Source organism: Bidens hawaiensis, unplaced genomic scaffold (genome assembly GCF_021521415.1).
Source record: "Bidens hawaiensis isolate Kalapana, Puna unplaced genomic scaffold, B.hawaiensis_p1.1 tig00029887_1, whole genome shotgun sequence".
NCBI lineage: Eukaryota > Viridiplantae > Streptophyta > Magnoliopsida > Asterales > Asteraceae > Bidens > Bidens hawaiensis.
This window is the reverse complement of record NW_027494964.1, coordinates 160745-181555: the sequence shown is the minus strand read 5'-3', so window position 1 is coordinate 181555 and position 20811 is coordinate 160745. Positions and strand designations below refer to the sequence as shown.

The window sequence follows — 20811 nt, the reverse complement described above, 5'->3', positions numbered from 1 at the left end:
CAGACGAGTGAAGCCAAGACTGAGCTCAACTTGTTTAACTTACAAGTGTTGAAGCTCAACTCATTTCTAGCTTTGTTTTTAAAACTTGAACTTAACTCATAAATTAGTACTTTGTTAAGTTCAAACACAACTCATCTATTATTTACAAAACATATATTGTTTGAATATTGTTATTATAAGCTTAATGTTTGATAATGATTATATTAAAAAAATGTTTTTGTTCCATATGATAAGAGAAAAGGTGAACGCCTTGATTAGAGAAAGAAGCAAAGAGGGTATAGTGGATATGACGTGGGAAGATGCATAAAAAATGTTTCTTGCGATATTTCTTTTCATATTCAACTAGAAAAGATAACTGAATAACTTGTTACGTTTAAGCCGCCGCGTAAATAGTAGATGAAAACATATTACAAATTGTGACACGGGCAGGGTGTGTTTCATTTAAAGCAAGAATGTCATAAACTAAAATAGGAGAGACGATGAAAAGAATATGCATGTTCCAAAAATAGAAGTGTATATAGAGTTGGTGGAAAGATCATGACGTAAGCAAATACATCATGTCATTGTCGTCGACTCTAGGACAACGAAATGAAGCTAAGACTTTAGGTTTCCACCTTTAAGGCCTCCGGTTTCCGAAGCAAAACTAATAATCACACATTCATAATTTGAAATTTGAATTGATATGTGTGATTTTAGCGGCGTTTAAACTTTAAACTGAATTAGGTTTAAAAATGTATGAGGAACCACATTACTTATGTATTTTGCAAAAAAAAAAATGAATACATCATCTTGATTTATATAGAGTATAATCAAGCTAACATTTTTACAACAAGACATCCTTTTAGATACCGATTTAGGCCCTGCATCATGTTATGATTGGAAAAAAAAAGGTATGGAGTTTGTGGAAATATGAGGATGCACGCAAATACATCATGTTGTGATTTGTATATTCATATTAAGTTAACAAGAAATACTTTTCATTTCAAATAAAATATCCAATTACAATAAAGAGGTAGATAAGCGGGCAACAAGCTGCGTCGCCACCCCCTTTTGAATGGCAAAACCGATCCTACTGAAAACAAAATTATCGTTCTTTGGCGTCGAGGAGTTACTGTGCACGACTCGCTGAACTCTATTTAGAAACGTAGCAGCATCGGAGGCAAGAGACCCAAATGTGTCAAAAGCAAAAGAAATGAAGGCGTGTTGATTCTTCTCACACGCATTCCCGTGCTTAGCAATTTTTCCTGCTTCTGTCTTTAGCACGGCCTACCTAGCAACAAACCCGGTGTCCCCTAAGCTCAACAAGAGGACACCTCAGTAAGGTCCACACAAGCATGCTCCCCCTCCCCGCCCATTCAAACACAAGAATGTCCGCTGGTTGGAGAGTAGACCTTCTTTCATGTGGATCCGACAAAAAATTCACATGAGCCTCTTTTCTTGCCGAGATTCCCGCCCGTTTTAAGTTCACTTATATTTGGTTTTGGGTGATAAAGAATTATAGATCTTTTATCATCGCATGCAACTTAGTAAGTGATGGGTCGTCTTTGATATTTCGGAGGTCCACGACAAGTAAAAATAAGTTTATAACATCAACTTACTACTAAGTCTACATTTTTTTTCTTTATATTAGTTAACCGGCCTCTACCTAATCGAGAAAATCACATGCATAGTATATATAGTACCCTGATTAGCACTTAATAAATAAACAAGTTTCGCCCTATACAAACAACAGAAATATCAAAAGACTAGTAAGTTCACCCAAATCGAGTAACAGATATAAGATAACAAAAATGATAATCAGGTTTTAGAAATATCTAACATAAATTGAATGTGGCCGTCAATAGGTAAGTGAAATTTTAGTTTTGAGTTAATACCGGGACCACCATAATATCCAAAAATTCCATATTGATTTAACTCCAACATACTAAAGAACAAAAACCTGAAGTACGAAAATGCATATTGATCGCAGAAAATTCACATCGTTATCAAAAATAGTTACAGGTTACCTAGGATCAATGACTTATTAATCACCCATTATTATCCTCAAAGATAGATTTTATGGAATAAAATGCATCCAATGAAATTTCATTTTTGGTTTTTTTTTCAAAAATCAAAAGCACAATAATACCTTGTGTGAATAATCATCTGTCACCCAAAAATATCTTGTATAATCCACAACAGTCCATATGTATATACGGTGGAGTTATAAATCTCCAACTTGACAATTAAGTTGGTAACGTGTGACGTCACTAGCCCTCCACGTGTAAAGAGAATTACACAAACACCTGGAAAGTGGATAATTGCCATGTCAGCAGTGAGTCTGTTCTTCCAAAGGCCGATTATCAAACACGACTCTCCGGAACATGATGAGCTGGTTTATCCATCTTGACACCTCAGCATGTGATTAAACCCCGAAGGGGCATATCTGGTAATTCACAGTTCATCTGCTAATCAACGGTCGGTATTTCATCACGGTTTCTGTGTGGCACACGCGCAGTGACAAGGCAAGTGAGGTAGAAAAGTATTTGCAGCATAGCACACCTTTTGGAATTCATTGCCTATAAATAAGAAAAGAGTGTGTAGGTAGAATAACAACGAATTAATACTACTATTGCCATTATCACCGGCTTTTAATATTTTCCGGCAGTATGTGTAGAGTCCCTGTGTCACCTCCGCTTCGTAACTCCGACGATCACGTTTTCGCTGAATCTGTTGAGACTAGTGTATATATTTTGACATCCGGTGGTCGTAGGATTCCGGCAAACGCTAAAATTTTGGTAATTAAACATTACGATCGAGTGATAGCTTATATAATCAGATGATTATTGAATATCGAGTGTTAATTAATTTCAGGCATCAGCTTCACCGGTGTTAGAAAGCCTAATTAATAATATATGCCAGAGCTCCGAGAAGACAATTCGGATCCTCGGCGTTCCGTGTGACGCTGTACAAGTCTTCGTTAGCTTCCTTTATTACAATAGGTCATTACACTTTTTTTAATTATTATTATTGATTATTAATTAATATGAAGAACCATTGGTAACAGATGCAACGAAGAACGGATTGAGAAATATGCGATTCATCTGCTGGCGCTGGCTCACGTTTACTCCGTACCACAGCTGAAGACGCAGTGCTCCAAGGCCTTAATCCGACGGCTGACGATAGACAACGTGGTGGACGTTCTCCAACTGGCTCGCCTCTGCGACGCGCCTGATGTTTACCTGAAATGCATGAAACTAATTTCCAACGGATTCAAATCCGTTGAGGAAACAGAAGGATGGAAGTTCCTTCAAGACAACGACCCGTTTCTCGAACTCGAAATCCTCAGATTCATAGATGAAATTGAATCAGTGAGTAGTACTCAAAATATCATTTAATATCTGCTAATAATATATATATATATTATTAATTACTGGTGCCCTGCTTGCGGTGCGCGCATATAATGTATATATGTGTGAACCCTTGGGTGGGCAAAAGTAAAATTGCACTAATTTTGACGTTATTTTACTAATTTTGTGAAAATAACGTTAAAAGTGATGGAAGGTTAATCAGGCATCATGTGGTGGCGTTGATAGCCGAAAGACAAGGGTACATGCACCAATCAGCCGGCGTCCCGATGATTGAGTGCTATGTGCCTTATATAATATGTCCAAGGCTTGATGCAAAACTACTATCGAGCCGGGGGTGTCACCGGAAGCAGCCTCTCTATCCCCATGGGGTAGAGGTAAGGCTGTCTACATCTTACACCCTACCATAGCTTTGCTATTGGTGGGATATACTGAGTACGATGATGATGATGATGATAATTATTAATTACTGAATTTGGTTACAGAGGAGAAAGAGTATAAGGAAGCAAGTGCAAGCACAGAGTTTGTATTTGCAGCTGAGTGAAGCCATGGACTGTTTACATCACATTTGCACCCAAGGCTGCACCACTGTGGGACCACATGGCACACAGCCAATTAGCAATAAGAGAACACTGCTGCCTTGCACCAAGTTCTCAACATGTGAGGGCCTCCAACACTCCATTTACCACTTTGCAAATTGCAAGAAAAGAGTTGGTGGAGGCTGTGTCAGGTGTAAACGCACGTGGCAGCTCTTCAGACTCCACTCTTCCATTTGTCTTGAAGATGAGTCTTGCAAAGTGCCCTTATGCAGGCAGTTTAAAACAAGAGGGGTACACGTCAAGAAGGAAGAAGCAAGATGGGAGTTGTTGGTTAGAAAAGTGGTGGCAGCAAAAGCCATATCTTCCTTGGCATTTGTACTACCAAAGATGAAGAAATTAGAGCAACACCAACCTGAAAGATTATTGAGAGAATCCATTAGATCTTATGTAAGTGCAGCATGTTAAAAGCAGGGTTTTTGATCCTTAACCTGGTTCTTTTTTTAGATTAGATTTTTAGTTTTATTTGTTTAGTTTAATGGAGAGGGTAAAAAGTGAGTTTTTTATGGGTATTTTGCTCTTGTTTTTTTGTTTGTTGGGTTGGTGATAATGATGTTGTAAAAAAGTAGTATTTATAAATGAGAAAAGGGTTGAGCTTTTTTGGGCTTTTACGTTTATTAATTCTAGGACGACACAGTAACAATTTTCTAAAAGTCGCTAGACCGTCGACTCTTTTGGAGGGAGTACTCAGAGTATTTGGGGAGTACTCGAAGAGTACTCGGACATGATAAATATAAAGAAGATTAATTTTTGGGTAATATATATATTTCAAATATCATAAGTTTACTGATATTTTTAATAAAATAAATGAATATCAATATAAATAAAAGAAATACATTTTAAACACTAAATTATTCTAAAAAATGTTAACCAATAATTAAAAAATGATATTCGTTTTTTAATATTATATAAATACAAATTATGTTGTACTTTTTAAGTCAAAATAGATTCAAGTTAACCGACTAGATGTGATTCTGACAAATGTTGACCACCTTTGACCAGTTTTTAGTAACTAGGCGGAGTTAAAGAAACTCCTCTCGACATCATACCTTGTAACGAGTACTCAAAGAGTACTCGGTATTATAGACCTACTTTTACAACATTGACACAGAAAGAAAAAAAATAATAATCTTTTTAATGTTTTGGTCCCAAATAAATGATTTTTTATTTTGATAACTTAATAAGTTATAGGGGTCAATCTTGGAGGAAGTCACTGTTTGATTAATCATGAATTGGACATGCTTAGACAATGGTCTTTCTATTTACTTTTAATACAAAATCGTAGGGGTTGCAAAAACAATCCAAATGAGTTGATTTGGGTCAATATGAATAATTTTTAAAATTAGAATGAGTAATGATGAATCAAAAGAATTTTCTAAGGAGGTTAAGATGGGTTAGGGAAATACTAGTGACTTTTAGTTATGGGTTAAAATTGGTTTGTTTATTGGTTAGAATGAACTAAAACAAGCATCATCCAATTTTATTTTAAACAAAACTCACGAAATCGAATAGAAACCGAGAAATCAAAACCGAAATAATTGAAAACGAATAGATACCGGAACCGACCAAAGAGAAAAAAAGCAAAACCGAACCGAAAAAAACTTGAATCGGTACAAAAACCGCATAAATCCAATCCAATCCACTCACGTGAAACCTCTACAAAATATTGAATGGCCAGTTAATTACCTGATGGTACGTTTTTTGATACCGCATAAATCTGGGCCAAGTAAAGTAGACTAGTTATAAAAGTTCAGTTAAGACCTGGTTAAAATTTACATGATATTATAATTATGAAGGCAAAAGGTAGATACAAGAAGTTTTAATTGGTAGTTTAAATAAAGTAAACTACCGCGAGAACTGTGATTTTATTCCTTAAGGATTGCGGACCTGGTACCACCCGCGATTAACCGGGTAGATGGGAAAGACACCCCAAGTTAATCGAGTAGCTAGCCGGTAGTTGGGATCGAGTGTATATAAATACTCGGATTAATTAACGGAGTGTAGTTAGGATAGTTTTTTGGTTGACAGATGATATTATCTTATTAGTTAATTGTTTAGTAATTACTTTGTTTGTAATTTCAAGTGGAATGGCCGGTCAACATATTCACTCGTGACTCAATACAAATATAGCCTGATTACTCGTGACTCAACACAAAAACCTGATTACTCGTGACTTAATACAATATAACCCGTTTATCAAACATGTAGGTTGTGTGACCCATTCACGAACCAATACCATGTAGACCCCCACTCTAACATGCTTATGTTTGTGTCGTGTCAACTCTTAAGTTAACTTCATATGTATGAACCATATTTTAGTCATGTCCTATAAATTACCGGATTAAGCTAAGAAAAATAAATTCCATAACACTTCCTACATTTTCCTTTCTATAAATATGCATCTCATCAATACTTTTATTAACTCCTAGTTTTTCTTTAATTAGTTAAGTTTCTTGTATAATCCGCATATGTTGTACGCCCAAATTTTCACAACAAAAACTTCAAAAAAGATGCATATAAACTCATTATTGTACTTTTAACTTTGAGCATGTTTGAGATTGCTTCTTAAAAGTGCTTATGGCTTTTTGGAGAGACAAAATATCAAAAATGCCCCTCCAAAAGCATTTAAAAGCTCCAATTTGGAGCTTTTAGGTGCTTTTGGAGTGACATTTTGGATATTTTGCCTCTCCAAAAAGCCATAAGCACTTTTAAGAAGCAATCCCAAACACCCCCTTCATGTTTCAAAAATGATGCACACAAATGTAATTGTTAAAACTGATGCATAACTCACGTGATTACAAAATATTTGTCTCTCTGAACCAAACCATGAAAATGAATTGGAATCCAAGAAACAATAAAAATCATTTCATGTCAAGTTGTATGAAGAGACTTTTTGAATATTGGATCTCCAGACAAGCATGCTTCTACAAACGTGGTCATTGTGTGATACTTTTCAAAATATAGTATTAGAACGACCGGTGTGATAATAATACAAAATACTAAAATAGTTAAGTTGAAAATTTCAATTAATCAAGTATATTCAAGTGAATTTAAACAAAATATATATTTAACAAATAAATTTATGGGCCATGTGCGACTGCACACCCTACACAGGATATTGAGATGGCCATGTCCTCCCGTAGGGTATTATGTAAGACCGGTAGATAAATGAGTGAGCGTAAAATTCACAAGAAACATTCATGACTTCTATAATGATTGCCTGTTCAACTGTTTATTATCTAGAAACTAGAGACTTGAAAGACAAATATTATATGTTTGGATATTTCTTGCAACTATACATATGGCAAGGATAAAATGCAGTTTGCTTTTTTAAAAGAAATAGGGTTAGTTAAAACGTAATCCCCTCGTGTACTTGTCATACCTTCTTTTCTATATTTCAATTCTTTTTTTTTAAAGAGGTTTACCATATTTTAAATATCAAACAAAGCGATTACAATAAAGTGGCAGGTAAACGGGTAACAAGCTGCGCCGCAACCCCCTTTTGAATAGCAAAGCCAATCCTACTAAAAACGAAGCTTTGGGACCTAGGAGCTGAAGAGGTTCCGTGTACGACACGCTGAACCCTACTAAAAAAATTCACAGCTCTGGGGCCAGAAAACCAAATGTATCAAAAGCAAATTGGAGGAAGACATGTTGATTCTCTAAACAAGCTTTCTCGTTTTTAACAACTTTGCTCGATTCAACCTTCAGCGCAGCCTGACCCACAACAAACTCACGGTCCCTGAGCCCAGCAAGAGGAGACACTCCTGTAAGATCCACACAGGCGTGTTTTCCCCCTACCCACCCGAACACAAAAATATCAGCTGGTCGTAAAGTAGACCTCCCTTCTTTCAATTCTTTTAATAATTTTATTTAACATATTACTAGTTTATAACAATTTTTTAAAGCTTATCATAATAGTAATATTGATTATCTTTTGTAAATATTTTTTTATTTCTTTCTTGTTTTTATTAGTCTTTATCATAATAATATATTTATTATATATTTTTAACCTATAAAAATTCGATATTTGTCAAATACAGCAAAATTTAGCCTACATCTCTGGTTATTTAGCCGTCATCCTTCACTCTTAACGGCTTTGGGAACTATGTCTATTCACTTAGAGACTGTTTGTTTACAACTGAATGGAACCATTCAAATGTAAACATTTGATTCATTCAGACTTCAGACTGTTTGGTTCCAAACAGAAAACATCTGAATGGTTAAAATTATGTCTGACTTATTCAGATTTGTTGTTGTTGTTGAATGCGACATGGGCTCATTCAGACATGATTCATTTAGATATGAATGAACCAAACAGCCCCTTAGTCGACTCCTTATATTTCTTCTTAGCCGGCTCCAACTCGGCTTATAGGCTAAATGTTCATTTATCCGTCTTCTTTTTTTTTATTTTAGCCGTCTGATTTTAGTCGCCAAAAATTAAATAGTTTAGTTTACCAAGTTTACCTACCATATTAAATACTTAGCCGACTTCTATATTTTTATATCTTAGACGGTGTAAATTTAGTCACTGAAAATAAATAATTTTTTACCTACTCAATTAAATATTTAGCAGGCTTCTATTTCTTTTTCTCTTAGCCGTCAATGTTTTTTTCTCCCAGTCGGCATGTTTTAGCCGTCAAAACTAAATACATATAATACGGTACATAAAGTTGGTAAATGTATTTAATTTCGGGGACTAAACTTACACCGGCTAAGAGATAAAAAGATAGAAATCGGTTAAGTATTTAATATAGTAGCTAAATTGGTAAACTATTTAATTTTAGCTGCTAAATTTACCCGAGTAAAAGGAAAAAAAATAGAAGACAACTAAGTGAAGTTTTAGCCTGTGAGCCGAGTTGGAGCCGGCAAAGATATACGGAAAACAAAGAACCAGCTAAGTGAATAAACAAATATTCCAAAGTCGGTTAAGAAGGAATAAACAAGTTTAAAGTGGAATACAACCCCGTTTTTATTCCGTAACAAGTCCACGTCACCAAGTTGTGACAAGTTGCTTTATTAGGCAGGTAAAAATATTTAACTCTGTTGGCTAAAACATGTCGGCTAAGGGGAATAAACGAAGATGACTAGTAGTAAAAAAATTGAAAACGGGCTAAGTGTTTTATTAGGTAAATAAAAAATATTTAACTTTGACGGCTAAAACATGACGGCTAATAGAGAAATAAAATGTGAGCCGACTAAATATTTAATTTGGAAGTTAAAGTATTTAATATAGCGGCTAAAATTGGACGACTAAAAGGAAAAAAAATACAACTAAATGAAACTTTAGCCTATAAGCCGAGTAGGAAAATTGGGGGAAATTTGCAACAACATGTTTTTGTGGCAATTTTGTTATAAAAGTTGTTTAAAAACGTTTGAAAATAATTTTCAAGCATGTGTTTTCCAACGTAACAATTTTGTTGGAAAGTTGTTAGAAAGTGGAGTTTTCAACAAATTTCCTACAAAATTCGTCGTAGAAAAATGCCTCATTTTTTAGTAGCGATAAAATGTGTTCTTTGTTACTTAATCATTAGATTTCACAACTTGCTTATACTTAACGAGTTAGCATTTCTAATTGTCACACCCCGACCAAAGGCGGCGGAACATGCCGGGGTGCAACGGATTTCCCATTAACACAAGACACTATCAAAATGACAATATTTAAACAACTCGTTCATTTCATTAAATCAACCAAATAACACAAACTTGTTCATACAAATAACCGAATAATTAATCAAACATTTATGTCTAATAACCTAAACGGTCGCAAGATAATAGTTCTTCAAGTCTCCAAATCAACCAAGTAACAAACCTGTAACATTGCATAAAATAAACTTTGTCAACACGAATGTTGGTGAGCACTTTTCATAGTTTTGAACAATAAGTATATAGTAGATGAAATTCCACAACTTGTATACAAAACAATAAATAATAGCAACAATTTAGATAATGAAATCATTAATAAGAATACATTAACGATACCTTTCTATAAGGGGATGCCAAATAGATTCGGATTTATATGAAATCGTTAATAAAAATACATTAACGACACATTTCTATAAGGGGATGCCAAATAGACTCGGATTTATATGAAATCATTAATAAGAATACATTAACGACACCTTTCTATAAGGGGATACCAAATATACTCAGATTTATGAATCAACCAACCAAAAGCGGTAAACACATTAGCAATTAAGTATGTACGCATGTAACACAAAATCGAACATTTATTTAAGTAAGGTATACAATAAAGTTTGTGGTTTAAGACTCAAGTATAAAACATTTAGTTTAAATATGTATGCAATATCACCCCCAAAACGAAAGATGAAAAACGGGGAATGAAAAGTACTCACATTCAAGTAATAAACTTGATCGGTAAAAACGACGAGTAACCGGGAGGATGAGGTTTAACGAGCAAAGCCTAGATGAAAGGAAGTCTTGTATTAGAAAGGTTGTCTAGGAAGTCTTTAAATAAAATAAATGATAAGAAATGCAAACAATTTAAAGTTTAAGGTTTAAAAATGTAAATATTTAAGAAATTATCATAATAGTCCTTTAAAAATATTAGTTTGCTCGAAACCGGGTTAAAGTATCTAGCCCTTAATTTTACTCAACCTATGTTAAGTAATAAGGTGGGTAAAAATGCAAGAATGCAAATCCCTTTATAATATAGATACTAAAACGGGTTTTAACGAGTGTTCGGGTTATTGGTTCGGGTCTTGGTAATTAGGTCAAACCCAAAGTCAACTTTCCAAAATAATGAATGTTATGAGATAACTCAATAAAATTTTTAAAGACTTAACCAAGTATGTAGTTCTATTGTTTTAGAACTAACAACGTCCGTTAAGCGAGTGTTTGGTTTCGTTGGTCCAAACTTTGTTATAAGATCAAGTTGGATTCAACATTCCAATTACTTTAGTAAAATAATTAAAATCAATTTATAAAATATTTTTAAAGAAATATACAAGTCATGATAGCTAGAAACACACTTGTGTGTCTTAAGCGAGTGAAATCGGTTTAGTTCGGTTTTTATCTTAGAATAAGGTCAAGAATGTTTACCACATGCCCAAACATCAAAGAACTTGTATAATAATTTATAAATGATGATACTTAAGTTTTACAACCAAAAAGTCAACAATAAAGTCTTTAAACGAAAGTTCGGTTTACGGTTCGGATCTTGTTTCGGGTCAAGGCCGAGGTTAGATTCTACAAACCCATAACCATGGAACTTATAAAAATGATATTACAAAGTTAAATCTAACATGAAGCATGTTTATACAATTATTTAACAAAACTAGTAAATAAAGTTCGGTTTACGATTTGGAGCTATTTACGGTTAAACCGAAGCTAGTCTCTACAAACCCATAACCATGGAACTCAATAAATAAGAAAGATGAGTAGAAGTTAAGCATGGTTAGTAATCATAAACAAGTTATATAATTATATATATATCAAGGACCACGTGAGTCATCCATGAAGCTTTGCCTTACGAGGCCCGACACTCCACCTACCGAGACCGGAGAAGTGACCACCAAAGGTAACAAGGGGTGTGTATTATATATATGTTGTATAACAAGCTTCAAGTATTAATAAGAGCTAACGAGTTAATTAAAATGAAAGAACATGGTCAATTTGACTTTGGAAAGTCAAACTGCGAAGAATTCATGAAGAACAACCTTAATATCTTTGAATTTGAGAGAGAATTTGGTGTATGAGCAGGTGTAAAATGAAGGAGATGGTCATGTATGTATAAGGTAAGTTGAACAAGTCTTTTATAAAGTGTTATGCATGGAAATGAGTTGGTTATGAGCACAAGAAAGCATAAAAGCCTAAAAAAAAAAAAAAACGAGTTGGTGCAGACTCCCCTTAGCGTGGCGTTAACTGCCCAGGGTATGGATGTTAGCGCGGCGCTAAGTGTGCCTGGTGGAAATTCTGAACTTTCAAAGTTGGCAGTTTTGGCCCCCAGAGTTGGTTTTAAGCGTTTTAAGGCCATTTTAGGGACCGAAAAGGGTGTTTTCGAGATCCGACAAGTATAAAACAAATATGTAAAAAAAAATCCATCATTTTGATTATATTGAAGGTTTCGGTTTACAAAATGGGTCGGTTTACATGATAAACAAATACAAAACGAATACAAATATGACCCGAAATTAACGAATGTCACACTAAGATTTGTTTAATCACAAATAATTAAATTTCTCAATCCTTTGACTATTGGTCTTTAATATACTGTTACACTTATAAGAATCTACGCATCGCATTATCCATGCCCCTTTTTGTGGCCTAGGTGAGAGCCGCGTGTGGGAGGGGCAACATCAAGGTATGTCTATCCATTGGGTTCACCATTGACTCATAGTTAATCTACTGGGAAGCGTAGGTAGTCACAAGGACCATCCAACTATAGTGTTTGCGTTTACGTATCCACCTCCAATAAAAAATAAAGGCATAGTTCATGTAGCAAATAGCAAGTATGTATCAACAAGTATAAATGTAGTCAGCACAACTGATATCGTATGAATCGTGTGAGGTTTAAATATGAAATATTGAGATATTGAGATACAGTGCATGCTACACCCCAAAACATTTTAAAGTCTAAAATGGAGCTATGAAATACCAGCATCTTAAAGTTGCGAGAAAATAGAGATAAGGAAATAAGCTTAAAACAGAAGGAGTGGGTTGATTCGACCCAACAATAAACCTTAAATTACAAGGTCTAACGCTTAAAAGAGGACTCAAAGAATTAATAATTTGTACAAAAGACTAGGAGTTTGGTTTTTAAATCAGGGTTAAGAAATTAGTTTAAGAGAGAAATTAAAACGTGTTGAGTTTTGTTTTATGAATGAAGTTTGGTTAAAACAATTATTAGTCATGTAGTTTATTTGTTTAGTTTAATGGAGAGGGTAAAAAGTGAGTTTTTTATGGGTATTTTGCTCTTGTTTTTTTGTTTGTTGGGTTGGTGATAATGATGTTGTAAAAAAGTAGTATTTATTAATGAGAAAAGGGTTGAGCTTTTTTTGGGCTTTTACGTTTATTAATTCTAGGATGACACAGAGAAAAAATAATCTTTTTAATGTTTCGGTCCCAAATAAATATGATTTTTTATTTTGATAAGTTAATAAGTTATAGGGGTCAATCTTGGAGGAAGTCACTGTTTGATTAATTATGAGTTGAGTATGCTCTATTTGCTATTAATTAATACAAACCTATAATTAATACAAATCTAAATGACCATAACCAACTGACCAAGCGGTACATTTTTTCCCAAACCTCCATCATATTCTCATAACTATTGTCAATCTCATGCACACCTCGTCTCTTCAACAATCTCTTAGGCCATGCATGTTCGGCGAGGAATAAGCTCGACGTGGGGTGACGTTAAAAGGGAACACCGTCCCGGTGAGGGGGGGGGGGGGGCGGGGGGGGGGGGGTGTCGTCGGTGAAGTTTTTGAACGATGATAAAAAAATAATTTAAAAACTTAAAATAAATATCCGATCAATTCAACAATTTTCATCATTTCATATACTAACTCAAATACTTCTTCACCAATTCTAAACCAATTTCAGCAAGTTTTTTTTTACCAAAATGGATTTCACAAACACTTCCGACATTTGGGAACTTCTTGAGGATACGAAGAAGATTGATCAGATCAACCAACAGACGACGTAAGAGGAAGCTAAGGTCATGAATGCATTTCGGGCCGTAGCAAATAAGATAGTGTCTGACTCTATTAGTTCTCGGCCACGCCATAGGCGATCGTATATCCTTCGAGATAGTGTGGATGCGAACGAGTGTTTGATGAGAGAATACTTCAACAACTCGCCTAGATACGACAACGTTAAGTTTGAAAGTCGTTTTCGAATGTATAGACGTTATTTGTGCGCATCACGGGAGATTTGGAGCGGGAGTATCCGTGTTTTCAACAAAAACCCGACGCAAGAGGATGATTAGGATTCGCAGCCATCCAAAAGTGTACTTTGGCGTTACGCATCCTCGCATACGGTAACACGACCGATATCAACGGCGAGTATTTAAAGATGGATGAAAAAACGGCCCGAGAATCGTTGGAGAATTTTTGTATTGGTAAAATTTAAATTGTTTAAATTTTAAAATTAGTTATTTCTTAACCTTTTTGTTTTTAATTTAAGTTGTTTTAATCATTTATTTCTATAGGAATAATACAATTATACGATGGTCGTCATTTGAGGATTCTAACTTCAAACAACCTAACTCGCATAAGAATATGATACAAGAATATGAACAAGAACGATCATTTATTTCTATAGGAATAATACAATTATACGATGGTCGTCATCTGAGGATTCTAACTTCAAACAACCTAACTCGCATAAGAATATGATACAAGAATATGAACAAGAACGATACAAGCTAGTACGACACTTAGACCACATAATTGAAAGTAAACATATACAAACTATCAATAGATGAGTTCATCTTGCAAACCAAGATGAAATTCTAAAATCGAATGAGATCCCTCTTCAACGCGCATCCTCACACAACTCTTTCTATTTTCCTTATAAAGTAACAATGACAGAGACCAAGTCCAACAAGATGCAAAGACCACGCCAACTCGATGCAAACCAATCCCAGTTAGAGGTGCACAAAAAACCCGTACACGGAACCGGACCCGAAAAAAATACCCGGGTATTCGATACCCGAAACCGGAACCGACCCTACCCGTAGGGTATGGATAGGGTATGCATTTTGAGGTCAATACCCGTACCCGGAACCGTACCCGATTTATACCCGTAAATACCCGGACCCGGTCATACCCTATACCCATACACGGTTATACCCGATACCCGATTCCAATTTTCTAATGCCCGAAATAATACATGAGTTTTTATAGTATTTTTTAATACTTCACAACTTTTATGTTTAAGTTTTTGTAAAATGCATAATACTAAGTAAATAATTTGTAATTAAGTGGATTTATGGTTTTTGTAATATACTTTAATTATTTTTATAAATTACAAAGCAAATTTAAATTTTAAACAATATAAAAAATGTATAGAAAATTACAAATTCAAAACCGGGTATTAATACCCGGTCGTACCCGGTTCCAATACCCGAACCCGATCATACCCTACCCGGGTACATAGGGTTGAGTTTTTTTTCTCAATACCCTACCCCGGTTCCATACCCGAACCCGGGTATTAAAAAAAACCCGATTTATGCACCTCTAATCCCAGTTGTGTATTCACATATTCTACGAGCCCGTTTTTAACTAATCATCGGCCCAATTCATAAAAAAAATAACACACACATTAGTAGCTACATTAATCCTTAATAATTCCTTATCAATCAATTAAGTAAGATTGAGTTTGGTGATGATTTTCCTCATCACGACTCAGTTGCACCACCTAGTAGCTGCATTAATCCTTATCAAATCAAATTTTGTTATATATGATATCTAGAAACAAAATCTTATAATCAAAGCATAATATATCAAAAAAGTATCCTCATACAACATTAACTTTATTTTTCTCTTGAATACGGTTGAATAAAAACTGAAAGAAAAACATAGAACTAAATCTTCTATTCTAGTGTCTATTTTTTTATCAATGAACATCCATTGATCAATATTCATCCTTATTCCATACGTGGATATGGGATTCGTAGATCTAGAGTTCAACATTGCGTGTCTCGAAAGATTTAAGAGGAAACGTCGAGTCTAAATACATGTTGCAGAGTCCTTCTACATTCGCAACTCCACGTTGCATACGAATGTATCCCTTCTCTCCCCATGAGTCTCCCCATGAGTTTCTAACAATATAGTACTTGGTTCCGTCAGGAGCCTCGTCGTATCCCACATGCAACATAGCGTGCTGAACATTTAATCCACATGGTCCGGTATATATTCCCTAAACACCAGTTACTAATCATAAATTAGCAACTCATATAACTTAATTTAATTTAGACTTGTTATAACTTATAAGTATTACCTCTTTGTAGAACATGAACCCATCATTCATTGGATCCATGGAAAAAGTCACAGGTTGATGTGCAACTGCTTTCATCACCGCTGCTTCATCGTTTTTAGGTATATCCTCCTTTCCATCGAGAGTTACTGAGTGATGACCATACTGGATTCAAAAAAATTATAGATAGAAAATGTTCATATATACAAGAAGTTTTTTTCTTTTGTAATAGACACTTTTGGTGTTTGATGATGGATTGCAGGGTATGATGTGAGATTTTTTTGGTTTTTGGGTAGTAATTGGCATTTACGGGAGTGTCCTACGTGACGAATTTTGTGAATGGGATTTGCTGATCTGGAAATGACATTTGCAGATCTTAATTTTCCGTTAAAAATTAATAACGTCGATTAAAATTTAATCAACACTAGGGTAACCTCATTAGTAATTGTCAATGGAAAACTAATTAAGATCAGCATATGTCATTTAGAGAACTGCAAATCCCATTCACTGAAGTTGCCACATAGGACACTTCCATAAATGCCATTTACGAAATACCCATAAACCCAAAAAAATCTCACACCTTACCCACAAACCATCATCAAACACCAAACTCGTATTTCAAAAAGTGCTTGTATACAACATGCAAACATTGTTGGATTCACAAGTAAGTTTGTTTGTACCTTTGATTTATCGCAGGTTTCCTTTTTCCCTACATAAGGATAGGACTCATCTGAAGCTATACCTCCATGCTCCGTGACAAATTGGTATACACCACATACGATCCCTCCGCCACAATACGAGGTTCTCGACTCAAGAGTATCACAATCTAGAACTTGTTGTTCCGATAATGATTTGAGTTGCCCGATTCTGATGGCGTTTATTCCTTCAATTCCACCCACCGCAGCAAATGCAAAGCAACTTCCTGTAACGTATCGTTTTGAATATATGTAGATATATTAACGGAGAAAAACACTACTAGAAAATTAGACATTTTTCCACGACTGATTTCGTAGGAAATCTGTTGGAAAAACCACTTTTTAACAATTTTCCAACAAAATGTGGTGTTAGAAAAACAACTTTTTGAAAATTGTTTTCAACTGTTTTCCAACAACTTTTCTTACAAAATTACTTATACACAGTTGTAAACTTTTCACAAATTTCCCACAAAAACTATTTATTAGTTTATTTTTCATTTGGGGTTAGTTTATACCAGCATAAAAAAACAAAAGAAATAGTTGATAAATATTTTTTTTGTTTGTTGGAAAGTTAGCACAAATTTTCCAACGAAAATCCTATTGTTACTATTCTGTTGCAATATTGTAAGAAAATTAGAGCTTAGTTTTACTTTGTTAAAAATTCGTTAGAAATCTGTTGGAATTACTTGGCGTAGAAATTTTGTAGGAAAAGGACATGTTTTCTAGTAGTGAAACTATACAACACTAAACGACTAGTGAGCTCGAAAAAATGTGTTACCGCATTGCCCTTGACTCTTGACGGGGACAACAGCGTTATGTTCCCTCCAGTCTATTCTCCGTGGGAGACTGTTAATATCAATTTCACTATAAGTTCCTGTCAAGTTGTCGGGCTTAAGAGTACCGCGAAGTGCCTTGAAGTGTTCGCTCTTTGAGTTGGCATAGATGTTACTCCACTCATGGAGTGTCAAGGTAGCAAATTGGTTTGGCTCCACCTTATAAGGGAGGTTCTGTTTGTTTATTTTGTGAATATTGTGTACGTTGTACTTGAATACATTGAACCGCTCGTGGCTTTTCTCGGTCACTTTGTGGTGATCTCTCCACCTGTCGTACATGCCTTGCAAGCCTTCCTCCGATTCGAGTTCTTTCTCATGGTAATCAAAGCTATCTACAACTCCTAGAATCAAAACCAAAGAAAGTAAAAGTATAATAGATTTACTTATTTCCATTTCTCTTGACTTATGTATTAATTATTATGAGAGTATTAATTTGTAGTGTAAAATATATATATAACTGGTGACACTCAATCAACTACGTAGATTGAGGTCGTGAAGGCACATTGATTATGATCCAACTACACATTTATATAGTGTTTTCTTATTACTATTTTGAGGGTTTGAATGAGGAATTTTAGATCGAGTCAAGTGTATATATACATGGATGGTTAGTATGATGTGAACATATCGTGTGGCCATTCATTTTGTTAGTTTTTTTATGGGAAGAAGGTGAGGATTTTGGGGGTTATATTTATATACTTCTATTTAAATGTTTTTAATGGTCAAACGTTATAATGGACCTATAATAATGAATGTTGTGCACACTTTTATTTGCAACCGTCTCAAAGTTGACTATCAAATGCCACTAACTTTAAGAGATCGATTTTATATATACCTAAGACAAATTGCTCGTAAGTTTTAGAAATTTGAATAAAAAAGTACTGTTGTTATTTTCCCCACAAATAACCCGTATTAAATTTATGATATTGCATCGGGTTTTTTAACCCATCATAACTTATTATTTTTACGAACGCGATCGGTTCGGATGTTACAATTACTACCACAATTAGGGAAACTAAATAAACGGTTTTGACCAATACTCGGTACCGTTAGGACTACCATTTTTAACCAAAACCCAAAACATGACTCGAGCAAACCCGAACACGAGCTAACCTTACCTGAAAAACGGGTAGTATCACGTTAATAGTAGGTTTATATAGTTTGGTATTGTTAATTTTTTAATGTATAGTTTTACGCAAAATTTTATAGAATTCATAAAATTTCTATAAAATTTCGGAATTGCTAGATAATTCGGCAATATTGCATTATATTTAAAAAATAACTGTTTTTTTAATAAAAATAAAAGAGAAAATTATGATTCCCCCCTGTATCGTCCGGTTCTGACTTTGAGTGATCTGTGCCACCGTAATTTTAGGGCGCACACAATTTAACTCATGTTGTTGACCGTGCAACAATTGACGGCTTAATTGATAAATAACTAAGCAAACTTAACGGCTTAATTGACGGTCAACAAACGACAAGAGTTAAATTAAACCCACCCTAAAACTATGATGGCACAAATCACTCAAATTCAGAAATGGATCTATACAGTGCCCCAACACATAAAGCACATGAGCATAAATAATTTATTTTCTCAAAATAGAATTTAAAGTGGTTTTAAAAACGTCCTTAAGAGAAACTGAAAAATAATATAATACCATGCTAGCTAGATGTCCGCGTGAGCCGGCAGGATGCGCCCGCAACTCGACACTGAATGCATAATCAGTGTCGGTACATTCGCCACATGATGACAGTGCGCACATAGCCTGAAACTGGACGCTTAAGTCATGCAAGTCAAGTACGCGTATAACTGAAGATTGAACACACGTAAACGACATAGGAATGCACATTATTGTCATTAAACATGTCTAACCAACACTGCACGCAGCACGTCGATTACTAATTTTTCGGGGCGCTGGGTTAAGTGTTTACCAAGATTGGGTTACGCGCTTACGTTGGACACATTTATCGGCCCCGATACATGTAAGCAATGGCATCCATGTAACCGACAGCGAATATCAAGAAGAAAAACTGAAATTTACTGTAATTTCAAGTAAGTCATTTTAAACTAACTCATTTTGGCCCGAAACCCGTTCCGACTCTACATCGTTTCAATTTGACCCCTTTCAACTCGAACCCTTACCAACCCGAACCAAATTAACCTTTTTTGTATCATCTCATTCCGAACCTAATCCAGTTTACATACGACTAAGCTCGTTCGACTCGACATGTTGCTGGTTCTAACTAGTAATCACATAAAATGCTAACTTTTTAAAACTAAAAAAATATAGCAATATCATAATCAAATTAAAAAGAATAAATGGCTGTTTTGTGGTGTAATTATTTTTAAAAAGTATTAACGTGTGATAAAATTATGGTTGTTAAAATGTCTTGGGGGTTAATGATTTTGAATTAGGGGTACATGTGTAACTATTCATTATTTCATTAAATTAACAAAAATTGAGTGAAATTGAGCGACCAAGGTCGTGGCTATACTTTAAAAGAATGAAAGCTTTCGTGACCCCTAAATTATATATTTTAGATGCAATATATGTTGTACTAATGCAATAAGTTTGATATATCTTAAAATTAAAAGGTCTCTAACTCTTGTTTTATATATAGGGATGAGTATCATTACAGAACTGTTAAATTATTTAAGAACTTGAATGAACCCTTAAAAACTAACGTTTTTTATAAATTTTTTTGTATGTTAATGTTCTTTGAGAATAGTTTTATCACTTTTTATATTTACATTTACGATTACAATTATACAAATTAGTTTTTACACATATCTAATTTTCTTTAACACAAATGTAAGTTTGTTATTGCATAAATTTTACACATATGTAAACTTGTGATTTATATATGTAAATAAAAAATTTATATATTAAACACGATAAAACTACTCTCAAATAATGTTATTAAATAAAAAAAATTTAAAAAATATTTGGTTTTTAAGAGTTCCTAGAAGTTCTTAACTTTTGTTGAGTTCTTAAATGAAACTAACCCATATATATAGTAAGTATTGATATAGATTATTTGGGATGACATAAGGAGCGGTTGTCTTTGCGAGTGGTCTACAAAACCGCTCTGAAAGATGAAAGAGAAAGTGATCTTTAGTAGTAATATCATTAGCAGCGGCTAGAAAGCACTTCAAAGTCTAGAAAACCACTTCTAAAAGGGTGTTCTTCTACTGGTGTATGACGAGACGAAAATGAACATACATGCCATATAACTATGTTAGTGGTCACCTTAGTAATTTATTTTGTCAGCCAAAAACATCACAATGCCAGGAAAATCACAATAACAATGAAAAAATAAAAAGGAAAGTCAACCAATAGCATATGGCAATGTCCAATACTCCATACAATTGGTTATTGACTATCCGAGTGTCCAA

The 20811-nt window shown here is 34.4% G+C and overlaps 2 protein-coding genes across 2 annotated transcripts; one reads left to right on the top strand and one right to left on the bottom strand.

The window, feature by feature from the left end:
- The first annotated feature begins 2591 nt into the window (after positions 1-2591).
- On the top strand, positions 2592-4447 carry LOC143579616 (BTB/POZ and TAZ domain-containing protein 1-like). Its single transcript, XM_077062867.1, has 4 exons — positions 2592-2777; positions 2854-2981; positions 3047-3350; positions 3833-4447. Exons 1-4 carry the CDS (start codon positions 2649-2651, stop codon positions 4349-4351), a joined length of 1080 nt encoding a protein of 359 aa, XP_076918982.1. The 5' UTR covers positions 2592-2648; the 3' UTR covers positions 4352-4447.
- An 11016-nt stretch (positions 4448-15463) lies between these two features.
- LOC143579630 (cysteine protease Amb a 11.0101-like) lies at positions 15464-17979 on the bottom strand. The gene is made up of 4 exons (XM_077062879.1): positions 17360-17979; positions 16567-16808; positions 15911-16051; positions 15464-15829 (listed from the first exon to the last, which is right to left on the bottom strand). The coding sequence occupies exons 1-4, from the start codon at positions 17805-17807 to the stop codon at positions 15590-15592; spliced, it is 1071 nt and encodes a 356-aa protein (XP_076918994.1). The 5' UTR covers positions 17808-17979; the 3' UTR covers positions 15464-15589.
- Positions 17980-20811: the final 2832 nt, after the last annotated feature.

Coding starts and splice junctions, on each gene's coding strand:
- LOC143579616 (XM_077062867.1), top strand. CDS start 2,649: ATGTGTAGAGTCCCTGTGTCACCTCCGCTTCGTAACTCCGACGATCAC. Junction 2,778..2,853: donor CGGCAAACGCTAAAATTTTG/GTAATTAAACAT, acceptor AATTAATTTCAG/GCATCAGCTTCACCGGTGTT. Junction 3,351..3,832: donor TCATAGATGAAATTGAATCA/GTGAGTAGTACT, acceptor ATTTGGTTACAG/AGGAGAAAGAGTATAAGGAA.
- LOC143579630 (XM_077062879.1), bottom strand. CDS start 17,807: ATGGAAATAAGTAAATCTATTATACTTTTACTTTCTTTGGTTTTGATT. Junction 16,809..17,359: donor CAAGAGTCAAGGGCAATGCG/GTAACACATTTT, acceptor GATACGTTACAG/GAAGTTGCTTTGCATTTGCT. Junction 15,830..15,910: donor GGTTCATGTTCTACAAAGAG/GTAATACTTATA, acceptor ACTGGTGTTTAG/GGAATATATACCGGACCATG.